Source organism: Anabrus simplex, chromosome 3, assembly GCF_040414725.1.
Source record: "Anabrus simplex isolate iqAnaSimp1 chromosome 3, ASM4041472v1, whole genome shotgun sequence".
NCBI lineage: Eukaryota > Metazoa > Arthropoda > Insecta > Orthoptera > Tettigoniidae > Anabrus > Anabrus simplex.
Window position 1 is genome coordinate 144,852,334 of NC_090267.1, and position 22,103 is coordinate 144,874,436.

Sequence of the window (22,103 nt, forward strand, 5' to 3'; positions counted from 1 at the left end):
ATTTCGTATCCTCGCCGCTAGATGGGGCTTCATTCATTCCATTCCTGACCCGGTCGAATAACTGGAAACAGGCTGTGGATTTTCATACTCCTGCACTGATGTCACATCGCTTGTGAATAAAGTGACCTTGTCCTTGAGGATGTTTCGTGCTTTTTTTCGGCAGTGTATTCCAATTGTCACGATTTTGTAGGAACGAAGAGCTTATTACTGATTTTTGGAAGGTTACTTAACCAACACGTTAGGAGCTACTGTGCTAAAGCATATTCCACGGGCAGACAGACGAATGTTAGTGTCCTGTTCTAAATAGCAGTGCCATGGCATGTTTTGTTGAGCGACCATTCTAGCTATATTCCAAATATATTGAGTGTTGTCTTGATCTTTTGCGTGCCTCAGAGGAACTATGAACACTTTTTCTGGTATGTGTGTTGGGCACCATTATATTGCGATAGAGAGCGACAGATAGAGGGAGAGGATGATTTAGGTACAGAACAATTAAAAGTGAGCTAAAACTGTAGAATTGTATGTTCCTCAAGGAGGCCATATGTATCGTCGAGTTACGAGTGAAAAAGAATAAATGAATGAATCTTTAAACATGTTCAGAAAGAATGAATGTTCGAGGACATGATTTGAATATGCATCGAAACTATTAGGGATAAGGTATGAGAATATGTTACTTTTACAACGACCGCCTTAAAATGGCACATACTTGTAACTTCCTACCATTATGCGTCGTTGCCAGACGTTTGCAACACTATGAATACTTAAACATATTTTGATTTAAATAATTGTTAGCAGGGATGTTGATTTTAAAACTTCGTTGCCTAACATGCAATTTCTGTGTCTATGTTAATCAATCACTAATAAAATGTATTGGGTATAAACTATGTTAGTCTACGGGGATATACAAGAAGACAAGATATGCACTTTCAGATGGCTCTATCTCGAATGGTAACTGAGGTGTACTCACAAAGGTTCTGATTGTTCCAACATGCTGGCTACAGATGAGCGGCCGGAGTGCAGAATCCCAAGCAGTGACCGGCTGCCGCGCAACTTGCGTTGGGTCGGCGACTCCGGCGAGGGAGCGGCTGCCGGAGAGCCCTCGTTCAGACTATCCCGCTCCGGCTGCTCATGGTACACTGCAACATAAGACAACTTATTGAAAAGAGGGCAATTTATATATTTCAATACATTTCAAAAGAATAAAAAGTTACGGCACAAATGGAGAAATGATCCATCCTTAAAATTAGAATTGAAACACCACTAAATTAAAAAATACTGGATGAGGAGAGGTGAGAAACTGCTTCTAAGTTTACCGCAATGGTACCATTATGTCGGGCGTAAGAGTTTCTGTTCGATGATATAGACAAGATGGGTCGGAATTTATATTCAGAAGTCCATATGTAGCAAATTAAGATATTCTTACAATTTCGATCCGAGTGAGTTTGTTTCTAAGCGCCTTAGAGCAACCGTTATGGTACCATCGTATCAGTCTCGGAAATGGATTTCTAACGGTACCCCACATGAAGGGTCAGACTTTATACTTAGCTGGTAAAATGTCCGATTTTTCAACACATCTTTTAAATTCAAATTTTGGGCCTCTTCCTTACCGTGCTATTCATTTGAGATTCGGTCCATTTTGTTATGTGAGTGTATATTTAATGAGCACGGCCTAATAAGTTAAAAGTTTATTTTGAGTACAAAGTGATCGTGAAAATTAAATATTCAGTAATAATAATAATAATAATAATAATAATAATAATAATAATAATAATTGCCTACATACATACATACATACATACATACATACATACATACATACATACATACATACATACATACTGCGTCTTCATTATAGACAGTTATGCCTTTCAACGTTCAGTTTGGAAATGTCTACACGCCTCCACAAACCTCTCTTTGCAACTAACTCAGTGTCCTCTTATCATTAAATAATTGAAAACCGAGTCTAACTATCGTCGTCTCGGTCCCTTCTGCTTCTTTTATCTTCCTTGACCGAGTCTTATTCTCGTCCATTCACCTCACATGACCGTCCGACTCCTTGACTGAATGGTCAGTGTTAAGGAGCTCGGTTCCAAGAGTCTCGGGGATTTTAATCGCGTATGATAATTCTTCTTGCTCCGGAATTAGGTATTTGTGTTTTTCCGAACACTCTGCTCTTCATATTCAGACAACACACGGCACTACCAACCACCACAGAAATTCGCAATAAGGTTGACGTCAGGAAGGGCTACCGGACGTAAAAACAGGGCCAAATCCACATGTGCGACACAATTCGCACCCGTGACCCCACATGTGTGGGAACAGCGGTGGAAGAAGAAGAAGAAGAAGAAGAAGAAGAAGAAGAAGAAGAAGAAGAAGAAGAAGAAGCTTCATCTCGCATGACCTCGCCATCGAAGCCAATTTTTGCGTACAGCTTCATCCATCGAGTTTATCCCAAACTTAGCCTTTATTTCATTATTCCGAGATCCTTCTTGCAGTCACCTTTTTTGCTTTTCAAAGATGCTAAGATGCCAGGATTTTGTCCCACAGGAGTCCTTTTACTTGCAAATAAATCTACCAACACGACCAACTTCAAATACCGCTCAAATTCTGAGCTCCAGTATTAATGAAGGGGAAAGTGGTAATGTTTCTCTCCCAACGTTAGGCGTCATCGACTATAGCCTATAGGATTTAATATTTTGTGAGAACATTTCCAAGTAAGAATAGCCGCGAATTAAATTTAACTGAAATTCGACCAAAAATGTATGATTTGGTTTTGAACCTTGAAAGATTCCCCTCACATCTTGCTCTACAAGAAGCATGCTAATTCTGTCATGGATTTTTAAATGTACTGTATGGGTGAATATTTTTTGAACACTTATGGCCCTTTTGGCACGCAGTACGCTCAAACCACCTCTGGCGTTGATTCATGCGTCCTACCCTTTGTGTCACTTTGTGTCACTTTGTGTCTAAATGGCAACACTGCCTACTCATGCCAATGTTAGTCAGCCAGTCAATCAGTGCTTGTCAGGGCCATAGTTCATGCTTTTCTTAAACTCAACGAGGAATTTCGAAATATTTGTATCTGTTTATAGATCTCTTGCGTTGTGGTGGTGGTCATCGATTATATGACATACCGGTACACTATGGAGTGAAGGTCACTTTGAAGGTCACACGTCATTTGGTACTAATGTCTATTCATTGATGCTAGTTTTGTCACATTGCCTGCACTTGTTAGTACCGATACGATATGAGCAATAGTGGAAGCCCTTACTTTCCACTTCCGCGAAGACTTATATGATCTACCTGGAGGCAGCTTTGCTTTCTTTCTCAGTTTGGGCTTCAGCTCCTGTTAAAAATCTCGATCTATCGATCCATCCCTCATATGTGGCTCTCCTATTATATAAGTGTAAAAACTGGTCAAGCTTTTAATAGCAGAAAGTATATTCTGCTTAAGGTAATTTGCTGGCCCATAAAGGGTTATTGTAAAGTATAAGAATGTAAAATTGTTGGCAGGGTTCGAGACTCTTCGATGTAAAAGTGACTTTAATACTTTGTTCTTTTTTTTAAGTTTTTAAACATTTAAGTTTTTCGTCGGCCATGGAAGTTTAATTGTAAAGGCTAGCCTATTCCCAATACTTTGTAAGTTTACAAGGCCTGACTTTCACTAATATACTTGTATTAAAATGGGAATCCTTCTCCCCTGATTGTAAGTTAAATAAGCTGTCCTGTATTTCTTGTTAAAGTTTCCTTCTTGTTAAAGCTTTTGTTATTGTTGGTTTGAAAAGATTATTCCAACCAAACCAAACCCCACGGCACTTAACGCCCTTGAAAGGGCTTTGGCCTGCTCAGCGCCGCTGTTCATCCCGAAGGCCTCCAGATTACGAGGGGCCGTGTGGTCAGCACGACGCATCCTCTCGGCCGTTATTCTGGGCTTTCGAGACCGGGGCCACCATCTCACCGTCAGATAGCTCCTCAATTTTAATCACGTAGGCTGAGTGGACCTCGAACCAGCCCTCAGGTCGAGAGAAAAATCTCTGACCTGGCCGGGAATCGAACCCGGGACCTCCGGGCGAGAGGTAGGCACGCCACCCCTACACCACGGGGGCCGGCAGAAAAGATTACTCAGTAAACAAGAAAAGAAAAAAAGAAAGAAAAAGAAAGAAAATGTCCATAGATATTTTTATAAATTTAAACTTTGGTTCGTGCTGGACAAAGCCATTCACCCCTCACGCTTCTTTCCCTCTCTGCTCCGCGGAAATCTCCATAAAATACTACTACTACTACTACTACTACTACTACTACTAATAAGAATAATAATAATTGAAACATGCCCTCATATGTGCATTATTTACCTTTATAGGTGTAACTGCTCTTTAAAACGGAGCATAGTCCTTTTTAGTCTTAAATCTTTAAACGGGCAATATCGTTCTAACCAATATGGCTATAAATCTAAGTGGCGATAGATGAACTGTTGCGTGCCAATGGAGAACTTGTCATATTCCGCAATCTTCATTTAAATGCGGTTTGTTTCGGAGAAGCCATTAAGACAATCAGTGACATGAACCCAATAACCATTTGTTGTTAGAGAGATAGATAACAGTACATATTACTTTCAGAATATATAAATAATGTCCTGCGACAGTCATTTTGCAGCCAATTACCATAGAACACGTACAGTACATTACTGGAAAACGAAGGGACTTGCAAATGGTGCGAAGGGTACGGCGAATTTTTATAAAGAGGCTTATCGTCCAGGAGCTCACTACATCTCACTAATAAGGTCAGCTATGATGATACTTTAAGATATATTCAAAATATAGGTTAGTAGAAAAAAAATAACCGCCGTATTATGAGCGGCATACAGTTACACTAGAGGCTCGGCTAAATCCGGAGTAGACTAATTCTAGAGTGATCGAAATATAACTTTATTGCGGCTTTAACCCACCGTGATGAGAAAGTCTGATCGTCCTCTGTACATCTTATACTCTGATCATCAAGGTTATAAATTGTGCAGTGGATCCCATTGGTGGTAGCATCAAGAAACTTCAGTACCAATCCCGTTTAGAAAACAGGCTTATTTAAAGTGAGTTCTTCTGCAATATTTATTACTACTTTCAAGCAGCATTATTCATAGTGTTACTGGCAATGAATTCACGGACTACTACGAAATTATCCGGACTGCTGCGGATTTAGCTGCAGTATTACAATTACAATTAGGCCTAAGTGAATTAATTGAAGAAGTAAATGATAAATAAATATAGCATAAGTTCTAATGTATAAATGTATAAATTCTATTTTCATAATTATTCTCAAAATGTATTATTTTTCCAATTTTGTATTATTATTGCGGATATATCGAAGTGTCCCTACATATTATTATAAAATCAAAACTCCGGCAGGTGTCTGTCAGTGTTCGTGCAGGCTCATTTCTAGAACCACCGAAAGGATTTTGATGTGCTTTGTACCACTGTATAGCGCATCTTTCGAGGAGGGTTCAGGCGTATGAAACAATTTGACAAAAGAGAGCCGAGTAGTGACGGGAGCGAAGGGAGTAAAATAATGGCAATCCCAGCGCTTTCTCGGCTTACGCTGCCTATGCCGTTAATGTGAAGGAATTATTGAGCTTAGAAAGCTCGACAACAAAGGCGTCCGCGCGATGTACCTACTGTATACGTAGAAGGTAGCCCTCAGTAAATACTTTTCATGTTATAGTTTGCACTAAAAATAACCTTAAAATTATAAACTATATCTTGATTTTAATCATGTAATACTTATCAAAGTAATTTTGTTTATTCATCTCAATAATGCATTTATTAAAATTTGCTTTACGTCGCACCGACACAGATAGGTCTTATGGTGACGACCGGAAGGAAGGGCTAGGAGTGGGTAGGAAGCGACTTTGACTTGATTAAGGTACATCACGGAAAACTATCTTCAGGGCTGTCGACAGTGGGGTTCGAACCCACTATCTCCCGGATGCAAGCTGATAGCTACGTGACGCAAACCGCGCAGTCACTTGCCCAGTCAATAGTGCTAGAAAGATAAAAATACCATTTACAGTAACTAATTTTCATGTATGATTTTCTTGTCATCGCCGTTATAGTGACAGGTCAGAAATGATTTAAATATCGCATGGGAAGAAAGGGGCGGGCTAACAAGCAGGCTCCCAGAAAAACGTTGGAGAAATGCCGCATATTCAATACACAAATACATCTTATAAGGTCTATCACTATAAATTCAAAATTGTTCCCCAGCAAAGTAGGTTGCTAGAATGTAAATAAAACATTAGCGAATACATCTTCATATCATATTTCACTTGCGCTGAAATACTAAACTGAAGAACTAATTCTATCAATTTCAATATTTGTTCTCAAACATTAGATAATAAGGCAGTTTTAAGCAATGAAAACAGAAAAATCTTTACCAAATTAGTTCCTATTTGTCTTTTCGAAGTACATGTTATATTCTACGGTGTATAAGAAAGGCTGATTTTCAAACTTGTAAATTTCGTAAGACTGGGAATAGACCGTGCTAATTTATTTAGCGTAGGCCTATCCTTCAGTTAAACATATGTTGATGGGTATCATATTCCCTTCCCCAGGTTCGACCATCTTGACGTGTTCCGTAGTTAGTGGGATGTCTACATTAAACTATGGGTTACATACTGATATAAGATTACACCATTTCCCTTCTATGCTGTTGAATGAAAAATGAAAACCTACAACCTATTTTCCAGTCATTGACCGGGTCAGTGATGTAATGAATGAAGCAGATATAGGCTGTTAGTACGATGGGGTCGCCACTCCCAAAGCGATTTATTAATGACTGATAGATGCTATGAAATGAGAATGGAGAGTGTTGCTGGAATGAAAGATGACAGGGAAAACCGGAGTACCCGGAGAAAAACCTGTCCGCCTCCGCTTTGTCCAGCACAAATCTCACATGGAGTGACCGGGATTTGAACCACGGTATCCTGTGGTGAGAGGCCGACGCGCTGCCGTCTGAGCTACGGAGGCTCCCTTGTATGCTACTATAGCTTGCATATAAATTACAACCTGCACAAAGGTGTCTCGTTTCTCAGTAATACGTAATCGTAAAGTGTATGGCATTTAACTGCCAATCACACAGAAATACGTATAACAGGACTTGCGGGCCATTATTAGAGTGTGCACACTGTTGACAAGGTGAAATTTATGTTACTTGTACAGTGAGCTATGTTGCTACTTCACTGTTGTGACTTATACGACTTCGGAAGACTGCAAAATGAATAATTCAGTAAGGCATATGACACAAATAATGAGGATAATAGAAATGCAAGAAGCCTCAGGAATAACGATACACCAGGTGGTTACCCGTTGCTCCCAGTATGAAAAGGATGACATTGAATTGTTAGCGCATTCATGTGTTCATCGACGTTGTTTTTCTTGCTATTTGATCAACGCAGGGAAACGTGTTCGTCAGCCGTGTTAGAACTGTGTTCAGTGTTGAGGCGTCTAGATTAACGAGAACGAGTGTCCCTCTGCTAATTTGTGCCTATGTAGTCAAAGAGGGAAAGTAAAATGGGTCGGAACCTCATTGTCGGTAGCTCCGAAGATGATTTTCGGTGCTCTCCCATTTCTACATCAATTAATGCCGGGGCTGAACTTTAATGCACTTTAAATCCCAGACCTTTTATATCCCATAGCCACCGAAAACTTGCATGTGTTAGTCCGATGTTAAACTGCTAGTCCAGGGTGATGTAAAATTATGGATTTTAGGGATGTTATTGGTGATAAACTGAGATGAGAAACCGGAGGAATTCCATTAAATAATATTACCATTGTTGCGTTATGTACTGCGTTAGTTGTTTGTCGTCGTCATCGTCAGAGAAAATATTGGATCCAGTGGACAATTTGTGCTCCTACACAACAAGTTAAAAGACAAGATACATTTTATGTATTAGAGAATGTCCGTGAACTCATTTGAAATGCTTTTCTGTTTGTTGAGAAATGCTATCAGCGAAATAAACACGCCTTCCCCAACACAGCGCCCGTTACTGATAACCATGCATCTCTCTTCATGTCTCTGTTTTTGAATTCTTGGTCCTTTTTTATCGCAAAGGTACGGGTACTTTTGTAATATGAATTCACTGTTTAATTCCATTTTGCAAAGTGAAAATACAAAGCGAACGCAGATGGACACGCGCAATATTCACTCAACAGCACAATACCCCAGCGTTTTAATTCCGCAAGTGTAGCCAGGCACTGGACGGGAAAACGCAAACAAAAAGGACCTCGGCCCATTGTCGAGCGGGCGACGCGCCTTGTCTCGTGTCCCGCGGCGGGAAATCACGCTGTATGTGGCCGGTCCCGTCCAAATTAGTGCATTTTTGAGGCGAGATTTCACGCAGTAACGCAGCGTGAAATCGCGCAAGTGTGGCCCTATCCATAGACATATTTCACATAAACTCGCTGATATTTGATGCAGCGGATAACGTATAACTGTCGTAGTCACGGAGAAGCGACAATAATAATAATAATAATAATAATAATAATAATAATAATAATAATAATAATAATAATAATAATAATAATTCGAACGGGTCTGTGTCGGAGTCATGACGTAGAATACGTACTGCGTGATAGGTCTTGTTAAAATAAAGTAACTCGTTTGACATTTTTCCACTACTAGGGCAATAGATGAGCGCGGAACTTGCTTACCGACGCTCGGACGCCTTAACTTTTAGACGCTCCCGAGAAGCTTTTCTAGTCTAGGCATCAATGATTTTGAGCTTTTTGGAATTATGGCATGCAGCTCTGTCCTCACGAGTGTGTTTCAAATAACTGTGAAGACCTTTATTGTCCATGTCACGACAATTTGCAAAAGAAAGAAATCTTCTGAAGTTCTTCGCCGTAACAATGTTCTCAAATTTGATTCGTTTTTCACCATATACTTGTAGAACTAGCTGAGACGAATCAAAAGAAACTTCATGCGACGTACTACTACGTCGAATTTCAGAGTTACTTGTTGTTAGCGGTGCGGCACAGCGATTTTAGTACCTCAAGATGGCGGCGCTATCGCATCACCCGATGACGTAATACCGAGGTAAGGGACTTGTTGCTAGGTAAAGTGATCCCTTCTCTTTATACTGATATATAGAACATCATCGCTGGACATGTCTAGAAATTATTTCAGAACGTTCATATTTATGTAACGCTCACCACTCCAAGTAGGCCTACGGTTCCTAAATTATGGATGCATTTTACGTAAAAAAAAAAAAAAAAAAAAAAAATATCGTACAATTATCCTCCATTGGTGTTTGCAAGTCTTTCGATTTGGCTCCACCTGGATTACTTGCGCGGCAATTTCAATGGTTTTTTACAACTGGCTTTACGTTGCGCCGACACAGACAGGTCTTACGGCGACGATGAGATAGGAAAGGGCTAGGAGTGGGAAGGAAGCAGCCGTAGCCTTACTTAAGGTACAGCCCAAACATTTGCCTGGTTTGAAAATGGGAAACCATGGAAAACATCTTCAGAGCTGCCGACAGTGGGGTTCGAACCAATATCTCCCAAATGCAAACTCACAGCAGCGCGTCCATAACCCCACGGCCAACTCGCCCGGTGCAATTTCGATGTTCCATTCTCCCTAAGAGATCATGCCAACGAGCTGAATGCATTCAATAGAAGAGTTGAGAATTCTATGAAGACAGATGAAAATGAGAACTTTATATGTCCAACCCTTGTCCCCTTTCTCTACGGCAGGGCCTCTCAGGGTGCATGCACCAGTGCACTGCGCAGTGCACGGTGCAAAAGACGACTTCGCTTGGTTAACCTGAGTGCAGACCCCCACTTCTCGATTTGGAGCAATAGCGCTGTCTCTCTCTCTCTTTCCCGACGCCTGTCTCGCTCGCTCCCCCTGCCTCCCTCTTCCTCACTTGCTCCGTAGCACTCCAAATCCGAACCGAGTTGAGCCGAATTGAGCCGATCTTAGCCGAGTAGCCCAGAGACGAAGCGTTGGTCCGAGCCGAGCAGAGTGGGACCGATGCATTGTGCACAGGAACTTTGCGCCAGAGTTTGCACGCATGAGATTTTGGGCGTTTGAGAGGCTCTGCTCTACGGGGTCGTGAATATTCGTAGCGAGTTTTCACGACCGGATGCTCTTCCTGACGCCAACCTCATCAAATAAATTAATGAGATGAAATGAATGACGTGAAATATGATAGTAGGAAGAGAGAGGGTGAAACCTGGTGCCGGTACATAGCACAAGGCGTCTGCTTAAGGCTTTGCGTTTCCATCCGCCGAACGAATCACGATCAACAAAGTCATATGCTCTCACTCCAGAGGAACACTGCTCAGAGGTTTGGAATTGAATTCAGGCTTTTGGCACACAATCTAGGGATCAGAAATTGTATAAAACCACCTTTCCGACCCTCCCGGGCAACAATCTGATGGTGAATATATTTTCGACCTACGGGACTCGAACCGGCTACAGTATCAGAACATACAGTATAGACGATCATGGCCATCAGGCGGGCTTCAAAATAATAATAATAATAATAATAATAATAATAATAATAATAATAATAATAATAATAATAATAATAATTATTATTATTATTATTCTGCAAGTGCTGTAAGTGGATATTCTGAGTAGTTTCCTCCTGTCGTCTATTTTCACAGCTATATCCGACAAACGTACCTTACCCTCCCCCATTCACAAAAAACAAAACACTTTACCACCGGCTATGATATTACTTAATATGACAAGTATTTCATGTAAGTGTATGGAAGATCGCGCCTATCCGAAGCGGTAAATGCGTGCTAAGTCCACCGGGAAGAACGTGGGTGCGATTGCCTCGCAAGAAGTCGAAAAATTTAGAAATGAGATTTCCATTTCTGGAGAAGCACATGGTACCGAGGTTCACCCAGTGCCTTCACGCCCTGAACGAAGATGGCTTCGATTACATGGAAGTTCGATGTTTCTCCGGTTCTCCAGCATTAAATCTGTTCTATTTATCTGGGAATAGAGAGTACAGGTCCATATTGCCGAAAGTAAAGCTAAATAAGGAGACAGTGCCCTAAAGCTATGCTACACGTGTAGGTGATAAAGACAGGTCAATGATACTTTGATGGTAACCGTTCCCCTCCATTAACTAGTCCGCTCCCTGTTCTGTGGTTAACCGAGGAAATACTCATAGTTTGTTCCACACATCGAGCTGCCTTACCCTGACTCGAGGAACAACTACTTCAACAACATCCAAAAATGTCTAATGGAGGCGAGGGAAGAGTTTCTACGAATGGAAAATTTGTGATTATTTTAGGTTCGTCTGTTTAACTCCGTTGAGTCTGGTACTTCCTACGACACTCATAGGATATGATTATAAACCTACTGCTTCTAACGACTTATAAATTAAGCCGATCTTCCTCTTAAGTATCGTGCGTTTAAGGCATTACGTAAGCCAGTCATTAAATTAAATTGAACTGTAAATGAAATGCAATGCAGTGTTAGGGAAGCTTCCATCGGCGATTTTATGAAGAGCTTAGAACATCAGCTCGGAGCACTTGGGTGAAACACTGTATCTCATAATCTCCATTTCTGTCGAGTCTGTGATAGTATTGTGTAGGCTATCTCTATTTACGATTTGAAAGTGAAGCCTAAAAGTACCATCCCAGCAGACCAATCGGGAAGAGTAATTGTTTAAGCAATCTTCTCATATACTGAAGGTCTTTGTTTTAGAACGTCCTCGGTTCGATTCCCGGTCTGGTCGGGGATTTCGGGCCCGGTGAATTGCCGCAAAATTCGAACAGGTAACTTAGAGATGTTTTTGAAATGGGCATATGTGAAATGCCACAAAAGAACCTGCGGAGGGATATATGAACTGTCACAAAGCTGAACGCTACTTCCCGGCAGTGTCGAGGAGGCGTTGTACCACCAGAAATGTGGTCATGTTTTTCTAATATTCACTGCACACTACCAATACTGCGAGTCTTTTAATTAACATTTGAATGCGAACTACCGTCGTCATCCACATACTGTATGTTCTACTTTCTGGAAGAGCTTAAAACATTACGAACCCACGCGTAGCTGCGCAACAAACTGCATTACGAAAGTCAGTTTGGTGAAATAAAGATAAGGCCATGCAGGGGTATTCCAGTGGACAAAGAATTTATTAAAGAAGTGTCACATATAACTAAGACAATACAAGTAAAATAAGATCTAAAGTTTACATTATGATGACAGGACTGCATCAGCCTCCACCTTGGTGATTTATGAGAAGTACAATTTACAACCTTTAAGGCAAACGTTTTAAGCACACTAAACATGCTGTTTGCGCAGTACGAAGTGAGAGGAAATGTTTTTCCTATTCGTTTTTTTTAATGTCGCATCGACACAAATAGGTCTTATGGCGACGATGGGATAGGAAAGGCCTAGGAATGGGAAGGAAGCAGCCGTGGCCTTAATGAAGGTACAGCCCCAGCATTTGCTGGGTGTGAAAATGGGAAACCACGGAAAACCATCTTCAGCGTTGCCGACAGTGGGGTTTCCCCACTATCTCCCGCATGCAAGCTCACAGCTGAGCACCCCTAACCGCACGGCCAACTCAACCGGCAGGAGAAATTTTGTCTTAAGAGTTTTATGCTTATGGCAGTTCAAGTATACCTTTCTAGCAGCTTACATCTGCGTTTGTAGCAATTCGTATGTCTAAAACAACGGCACTTCTGTGGCAATTCACCTGACACTGGGCATTCCAATCGGGACTGCTTAATTCCTCCAACTCGGGAACCGGGTGTTTGTGTTTATCCCAACAAACTTCTCTTCAAATACACATAACACTGCCAATTACCACAGAAACATGCACAGTGAATACATCCCTCCATTGAAGTCGGCGTCGTGAAGGTCATCCGGCCTTGAAACTGGACCAAGTCCACATGTGCGACACAGTTCGTACCCGCAACCCCCCGAAGGCCACGGTCTCTTCCTTCCCTCTTCTTTGCCTATCCCTACCGATCTTTCCATCCCCCCCACAAGGCCACTGTTCAGCACAGCAAGTGAAGCCGCCTGGTCGAGGTACTGGTCCTTATCCAGAGTTTTATCCCCCAGATCCAAAGTCTCACGCTCCAGGAAAGTGCCCTTGAGGTGGTAAAGGTGGGATCCCTAGCTGAATCCGAGGAAAAAACCAACCCTGGATGGTAAACGGATTAAGAAAAGAAAGAAAGAAAGAAAGAAAGAAAGAAAGAAAGAAAGAAAGAAAGAAGAAAGGTTTACATTGTGCTACTCTATTGTAAATAGAGAAAATTCAGAAAAGTTCCGGGACAAGTGCTGTACTGTATTTCTGAGGTTACAATGCGAACAAAGGAACATATGTTGGTTTTATGTTACCTAATATGTGCACGTTCTGAGATGGCCTTGGCCATGTTTCCACGCCTACACATTAGGTGGCAGGGCTGTGCTTAGCAACACTCTGTTTGGTTTAGTGACGGTGACACAATGGACGGTGATTGTGAACACAGACTGAACATTAAGTTTTGCGTTAAGCTCGGAAAAACCCCTACGGAAAGGTGGACAATGATGACACAAGCATATGGAGGCGATGCACTGTCAAGAAGTCGTGAGTTCGAGCGGCACAAAAGGTTTCGGGAAGGAAAAGATTCAGTGCATAGACGATCCCGGAACTGGCCGCCCGTCTACAGCACATTCCGATGCAAACGTGGAGCGTGTAAGGCAGTTATTGCAAGAAGGCCGTCGTGCGATATCAGAAGAGCTTCATTTGAATCGTGACGTGTGTCATGAGATTTTACGCGACGATTTAGGGAAACGGCAAATGAATGCAAAACTCGTCCCGCACAACCTAACAGACGACCAGAAAGAGGAAAGACGAAGAAAACTACTGGGTAGAGCCAGACGTGATCCCACATTTCCAACAAAGATTATTGCTGGGGATGAAAGTTGGTGTCACCAGTATGACCTCCATACGAAGCGTCAAAGTGCGGAATGACGGAGTCCTGGATCACCAGCCTCAAAAAACCTCCAAACGTCACCTTTAGAGAACAAGGACAATGTTGATCGCATTCTTTGACAGTAAAGGGTTAGTTCATCATGAGTATGTGCCACCAGGTGAAATGAACCAAACTCTTTACACCGAAGTCTTGAAACGTTTGCGACAAGCAATTCGACGTCGCTGCCCTGATTTGTGGCAGTCGCAGGACTGGTTCTTTCTGCACGGCAATGCAAGACCTCACACTGCTTTATCTGTTACCGAGTATCTGGCCAGACATCCTGTCATTGTCGTTCCACATCCACCATATTCGCCCGACCTCTCACCTTGCGATTTTTTCTTGTTTCCGCGAGTGAAATTGCAACTGAAAGAAAAGCTTCATCAAGATATCGCAGACATCCAACGGGCTGTGACACATGAGCTTACAAGCATCGCAGTTGAGTATTTCTCTGCTTGCTTCCAAGACTTCCAGAAACGCTGGCAATTGTGTATAGATAGCCAAGGGGACTACTTCGACAGGAGCCAAGATCATTAATTGATAACTGCGACTTTTCTATTTTTTATGACCTCAGTCCTGGAACTTTTCTGACATAGGTTTTATATTTTTCAATGTGGAATCGTCATAAATAGATCACTGTTACTTATAGGTTGCCGAACTGTAATAAACATCAAAGCTGTTCACGTCCTTGAGACATTTCTCTTGCAATTTCCTCGTTAGCTGCAGTTTTATTAATTTTGTTATGGTACTCTACAGAGCCCACTAATATAGGCAGGGATGTGCATCATACATAGCAATTAATACACACGCAACATTCCTCGGTCATGAAGACGAAGCCATTGTTGTTGTTTTGATTCCCGGCAATCCCAGCATGCCTAGCGGCTTAGCGCACCGTTAATACTCGAATTGTATTGATCACTTCTGACAAAATCTTGGTAATTTTTTGATCGATCAAAGCATGTTCTAATTAGCTTTCAAGAACTGTGAAGACTTCTCAAGACTTCTCAAGTATTATAAGCGATTTGACAAGTAAATTTTGCGACACGTGCAAGTTTCAACGCCGAAACGAAGCACCGAGGACAGCTAAAGAAAATTCAGCACGGTGTAGATTTTGCCAAAAAGGAGAGAAGGTGCCACCGAAAACATACCAGTCTGCCGAGAAACTTTTATATATTTTCTTCAAGTGGGAAGAGATAGGCTGCAACGTTTGTGTTCTACGATTCTGAGAAGTTCAGAAACCCCGCCCGAAATGCGGGGAGGAGACCACACATCCAATCAATTTTCTGAGAAGAAAGACAGCGTAAAAAGCCACATAAGCACATTCATCCCGCTTGAAGCTCACCACTGTAAACGACAGTACCTTAGCTCCGATCTTACCTTTGTAAAGATGCATCAGATGTTCAGAGATCAATACCCGCAAACTCCGGTTCAATATGAGTACTATAGAAGAATTTTCTGTAAATACTTTAATATCGGTTTCGGTTCGCCCAGTGTTGACGCCTGCTCAACAAGTGCAAGCCTTCAGTCAAGAATAGAGGCTGTAATGACTGAAGAAGAGAAAGCAGATCCAAGACTTCAGCTTATGGCACACAAAAAGAGAACGTGTTCTACGAAAGACTGAAAGAAGATACTCTTACGTTCAGGTATGATTGCCAGAAAAACCTTGTGCTATCTAAACTCCCAGAAAAGCTGCCTATTACCTACCTCAAATGTACCTGTTCAACTTAACAATGTGTCATGGAAATTCGCACTCTTCCCAAAGTCCGGAAAACGTGTTCGCGTACACATGGCTAGAAACTAATTTTGTCAAAGCAACAAACCAAATAGCTTCCGTCATCCATCAAAACCAATATCAACAAGCAGATTTTCAAGGGATAACGAAGCTCCGCTTGTTTGAAGATGGGTGTGGAGGCCAAAATAAAAACAAGACTGCAATAGGCATGTTGATGCACTGGTTTCTGAACGAGGCTCCAGAAATTCAAGAAATTCAAATGTAGTTTCTTATTGTGGGGCATTCTTTCATTCTTCCCGATAGAGTATTCGGAAATTTAGAGCGACAGTTCCGAGAGATTGGCGTGATTGAGAGGCCACACATCTACATGGATATCATGAAGAAGCACGTAACCGTCATCGGCCTGGGAGAAGAAGATTGCCCTGTTCGAGACTGGAAGACGTTTGCAGACGGACAGATTAAAGAACCAGGGAACTGGCATTTTAAGTTCCAAAAGGCCAAATACATATATATCATCACCAAAACCAGTGTGCTTGGTGCAAGGAAAACCTTCCTATAATTTCGAAAGTGGGAGCCCAAATCTTTAAACAAACGAGGAAAGAGTTTCAAGAAACAGAGCCTTCCAATTCTTCTCCCTAAAGGTGTCGCTCTGAAATCGAAGAAAGCTGAAGACATGAAAACACTACGGAAATCAATGGGAAGATTCTGAACACCTGACCTTTCTCCGATATCTTCAAAGAACAACAACGCCTAGGAGTTGCAGATGGAACCAACGACGTCGCTCGTTTCGAGCTGTTAGACGAAGAGGATACAGACATTTCATAAATATTTTAATTGTTGGAAACATCAGTGCGTGAAATTCTTTATTTTCGTATCTCAGAACACTGTATTTTCATGTTCATTTTTTCAACAAACAGAATTAAAAAATTGTATTTAAACTTTTTCAATTGCTATTTTCTCATTATTATTATATTTTACTATAAAAAATAGAAATATCTATGAGAGAAGGCACAAGCTTTATGTTTCAATTATTTCAAACATATTAATTGAGCATTTTGGAAGTGCAGGGTGAATTGACAGGTTTTGCAAGTGGATATGACCGCAGGATGGGCGAACGTCAACTAGCAAAACCCGTTTAATTTGCATTACACTTGCAAAACCTGTTAAATGTAAACTATTTTTTTAATTTTAAGGAAGCTGCTTATGTGAGATTATACAGATTTTAACAGTCAACTCAGGAAGTCCTTGAGCATTTAAAAAGCCTTAAAGTTTTCTCCAATTTCTTCCCTTCAGTTTATAATGCATTTAACAGCTTCTAAAAGTGGACAACTCATTTAATGAGTAAAGCAAGTGACCGTTTGCCGAAGAATATGGCCCCATTTCGAAATTACCTGAAACTAGTGAATCATTAGTTAACATTGATCTGCATATAGGGCAGTCGTCCAGGTGGCAGATTACCTGTATGTTGTTTTCCTAGCCTTTTCTTAAATGATTGCAAATAATTTGGAAATTTATTGAACATCTCCTTGGTAAATTATTCCAATCCCTAACTATAAATGAATACTTGCCCCAATTTGTTCTCTTGAATTCCAACCTTATCTTCATACTAGCTGAAGTACCCGTACTTCGCTATGGAATTCTACATTTGCTAAAGAAGAAAGTTATCTAACTCCCTAGCTATTTGTCGCCCCCTCAGGCAGGCTGTTACACTCGGTACGCAGCAGTAATCCCATTTATCGGAGATGAGTGGCAGCATAAGAGACAAAGAAAATCACAACAAACAATTGTCAATGTATGAGCTTTCAATATTATAGGCCTTCACATTTAGAGTTCTTCCGGCTCTGAAATACCACTCTTATCATAGTCGGTACGGAATAACTGAACAAAACAAAAATGACCAGAAATCGAACTCTCTATAACTTTTGTTATGCAGCACTTTCCGATAGGACCAATGACATAGGTATTTAAAAATTAAATTTTAGGCTCCTTCCCCTAAACTACCATTTCAACCAGGGTGAACAAATTTGTTTATAGCTTAGACTGTAACATATTTTCTTATTCCCGGACTCTATATACCGATTTTCATTAAATTCTGTTTACCCATTTTCTCGTGGCTCGAACTTTCGCGAGGAGAAATATTCCAACAATTGTAGAAATCTCAAGCTTCAATGTTAAAAAAAGATCTTGAGAAATGAGGGAATTCAGGAAACAATCAAGTTGGAAGGTGCGATCTTCTTATGATCCCGTCATCAAGTGATGACTGAAAATACCTGAAAGCTTACTATGCGATTATAATCATATGGCTGTTATTGTGAGATAGACTCTACCCCTACATCTGCCACTTTTGCTCTAAGGAATTAACCTGGTTCTCATTTTTGGTGTAGGCTGAGTGAAATTCAGGGCCATTTGCCTTTCCGGAAGTGGAGTCTTGATTCCTATAGCTCTCGCTGTCTTGAGAGCGAATCGAACTAACGTCCTTGCAGTTAAACTGAACACCCCTCAATCAATCAATCAATCAATCAATCAATCAATCAATCAATCAATCAATCAATCAATCAATCAATCAATCAATCAATCAATCAATCAATCAATCAATCAATCAATCAATCAATCAATCAATCAATCAATCAATCAATCAATCAATCAATCAATCAATCAATCAATCAATCAATCAATCAATCAATCAATCAATCAATCAATCAATCAATCAATCAATCAATCAATCAATCAATCAATCAATCAATCAATCAATCAATCAATCAATCAATCAATCAATCAATCTTGATGTGCATTTAGGGCAGTCGCCCAGGTGGCAGATTCCCTATCTGTTGTTTTCCTATACTAGTCTTAAATAATTGCCAAGAAATTGGAAATCTATTGAACATCTCCCTTGGTAAGTTATTCTAATCCCTAACTTCCCTTCCTATTACGAATATTTGCCCCAATATCAAATATCAAAATCTCTTTATTTGCAAAGGAGGTGTCTACCTCGGTGGCAAATGGTACACTAAAATACATTATTGTCAAGCACTAAATATTAAATTAACAAGAAGAAAATTTTCCTATAATACAATATTATACAATTTACGCTAACAAATTTTTCTATTAAACACACAGTTCATCTTTAATAAATGTATATTGTTTACAAAGTTCTACTTATAATATCTCCTGTACTACTTACAAATATAGTCAACTGATATACAGTATGTGGAATTACTTCAAATGATACTATAGAACTGGTATAAGATTAAAATTTACATTGCATTTATTTATTATTATTTTTTACCCATTCTGGAACCTGAGTAGCATAACGACCTGCTCCGTCTTAACCAGAGCCCCTTTTGCCACCACTTTTCAGAGTTCCTGAAGGGCCTTCACAGGTACCGTTGCGGTCCCAGGGCCCTCGAAGACCCCACTGTACTTCACCTCTACAGGCAGTCCCCTACTTTGGCTGTCCAAACTCCTCAGACCAGGGGATGGAATTAATTTATTCACACACATTTTTTATTTACATTAACCTGCACTGGTCGAATGCCCTCTAACATTTCATTTATTTTCTCTGTTCCTGTTTATTCTCTTCTTGAATATCTGTACAGATTTTGGAAAAGGATCAAACACTACCCCTGGTAAACTGTTCCACTCCTTCACACCCTTCCCAATGAATGAAAATTTACCCCAATCGCTTCTGCTAAAATTCCTTCTAATTTTATATTTATGGTCAGTCCTGCCGATATAATTATTTTCCAACTGAAGCCTCTCACGGATATTTCCCCATGCTTCTTCTCCTGTATAGGCTCTATATAATCCTATAAGTCTAGTTTTCTCCCTTCTCTTACTTAAAGTTTCCCACCCAAGTTCCTTTAAGATTTTTGATACACTACTCTATCTCCTGAAATCCCCTGTTACAAATCTTGCTGCTTTCCTCTGCACACTATCTATTTATTTTATTAGGTACTCTTGGTGAGGATCCCAAACACTGTTTGCATAATCCAATAATGGACGAACCATACTTAAGTAACTTTTCTCTTTTAATTCTTTGTTGCATCCTTTAAGTAGCCTCATTATGACATGTAACGATCTGTATGCTTACCCAACAATGTCATCCACATGACCCTTCCAGTGCAAATTACTTTCAAATCTCACACCTAAGTATTTGCACTTGCCATCTTTTGGGATAACTACCTCATTCAAAGTATATTCAAATTCAGTTTTAAAGCTCCTGTTTGTAAATGTTGTAACCGTTGATTTGCCTCCATTAACCTTCATATTATTCTCTTCAACCTATTGTTGGATACTCTCAAGGTCCCTTTGTAATTCTGAACAATCGTCAATGTTATTTATTTCCCTATAAACAATTATGTCATCTGCATACAATTTTATTTTTGATGTTATATTATTCCCTAAATCATTTACGTATATTAAGAAAAGTAACGGACCGATTATACTACCCTATGCAATTCCCTTACAAACTTTCTCTTCCTGCGATATATTATTTCCTATTTTGACTTTCTGAACCCTTGAATTTAGAAATGTTTTTATCCAACGTGTAACCCTTACGTCCAATCCTATTCCCTCCAATTTCTTTAATAATATTCCATGTTCCACTCTATCAAAGGCTTTGGAAAGATCTATGGCTATGGAATCTAACTGGCCTCCTGTATCCAATTGATCTGATATGTCCTGCTGAAATCCCACCAGTTGTGCCTCACAAGAAAATTTTTTTCTAAATCCATACTGGCTCCTCATGAACCAATTTTTATCATCACATATTCCTCTGATGTACTTTGATATTAAACTCTCCAGTATTTTACAAACTATATTGGTCAGGCTGATTGGTCTGTAGTTCTCTGGTTTCCTTTTATCACCCTTTCCTTTATAAATTAGTATTATTATAGATTCCTTCCATTCCTTTGGTATTACACTATTATTTATGACATAGTCAAGGAGAAATTTTAAATAAGGCACTATGTACCACCCCACTGTACACTAAGTCGAGTAGCTCGTCTACTTTCTCCCAAATCTTCCCAGCCCAAATTTTGCAACATTTTTGTAACGCTACTCTTTTGCCGGAAATCACCCAGAACAAATCGAGCTGCTATTCTTTGGATTTTTTCCAGTTCTTGAATCAAGTAATCCTGGTGAGGGTCACGTACGCTGGAACCGTACGCTAGTTGGGGTGTTACCAGAGACTTATATGTCCTCTCCGTTATTTCCTTACTACAACCCCTAAAGAACCCCAAAACCATGTGCAGAGATCTGTACCCTTTATTTACAATCATATTTATGTGTTTACCCCAATAAAGATATTTCCTTATATGAACACCTAGGTACTTACAATGATCCCCAAAAGGAACTTTCACCCCATCAATGAAGTAATTAAAACTCAGAGGACTTTTCCTATTTGTGAAACTCACAACCTGACTTTTAATCCCGTTTATCATCATACCATTGCTTACTGTCCATCTCACAACATTATCGGGGTCATTTTGCAGTTCCTCACAATCTTGTAACTTATTTATTACTCTGCATAAATTAACATCATCTGTAAAAAGCCTTATCTTTGATTCCACTGCTTTATTCTTATCATTTATATATATTCAATTAAGAAAACATAAAGGTCCAATAATACTGCCTTTTGGAATTCCCCTCTTAATTATTACAGGGACAGCTAATGCTTCGCCTACTCTAATTTTCTGAGTTCTATTTTGTAGAAGTATAGCCACCCATTCAGTCACTTCCAATTACACTTATTTTTGCCAGTAGTATCCCATGATCTACCCTATCAAATGCCATAGATAGGTCAATCGCGATACTGTCCATTTGACCTCCTGAATCCAGGATATCTGCTATATCTTGCTGGAATCTTACATGTCGAGCTTCAGTTGAATAGCCTTTCCTAAACCCAAACTGCCTTCTGTCAAACCAGCTATTAATTTCGCAAACATGTCCGATGTAATCAGAAAAAATGTTTTCCCAAAGCTTACATGCAATGCATGTCAAACTGACTGGCCTGCAATTTTCAGCTTTATGTCTATCACCCTTTCCTTTATACACAGGGGATACTATAGCAACTCTCCATTCATTTGGTGTAGCTCTTTCATGTAAACAATAATCAGGTAAGTACTTCAGATATGGTACTATGTCCCAACTCATTGTCCTTATTAGATCCCCAGAAATATTATCAATCCAGCCGCTTTTCTAGTTTTCAACTTTTGTATCTTACTATAAATGTCATTGTTATCATAGGTAAATTTTAATACTTCTTTAGCATTAGTCATTTCCTCTATCTGGACACTATCCCTGTAACCAACAGTCTTTACATACTGGTGACTGAATACTTCTGTCTTCTCTAGATCCTCGCATACACACGCCCCTTGTTCATTAATGGTTCCTGG

General features: G+C 40.2%; 1 protein-coding gene across 1 annotated transcript in view; it reads right to left on the bottom strand.

Annotated features, from left to right (window-relative positions):
* Positions 1-22,103, bottom strand: part of LOC136867119 (proton channel OtopLc) — a 261,050-nt gene that overhangs the window by 128,996 nt on the left and 109,951 nt on the right. The window contains exon 2 of the mRNA XM_067144223.2: positions 968-1,136. Coding sequence (XP_067000324.1) covers positions 968-1,136 — 169 coding nt within the window. The remainder of the gene's footprint in view (positions 1-967; positions 1,137-22,103) is intronic.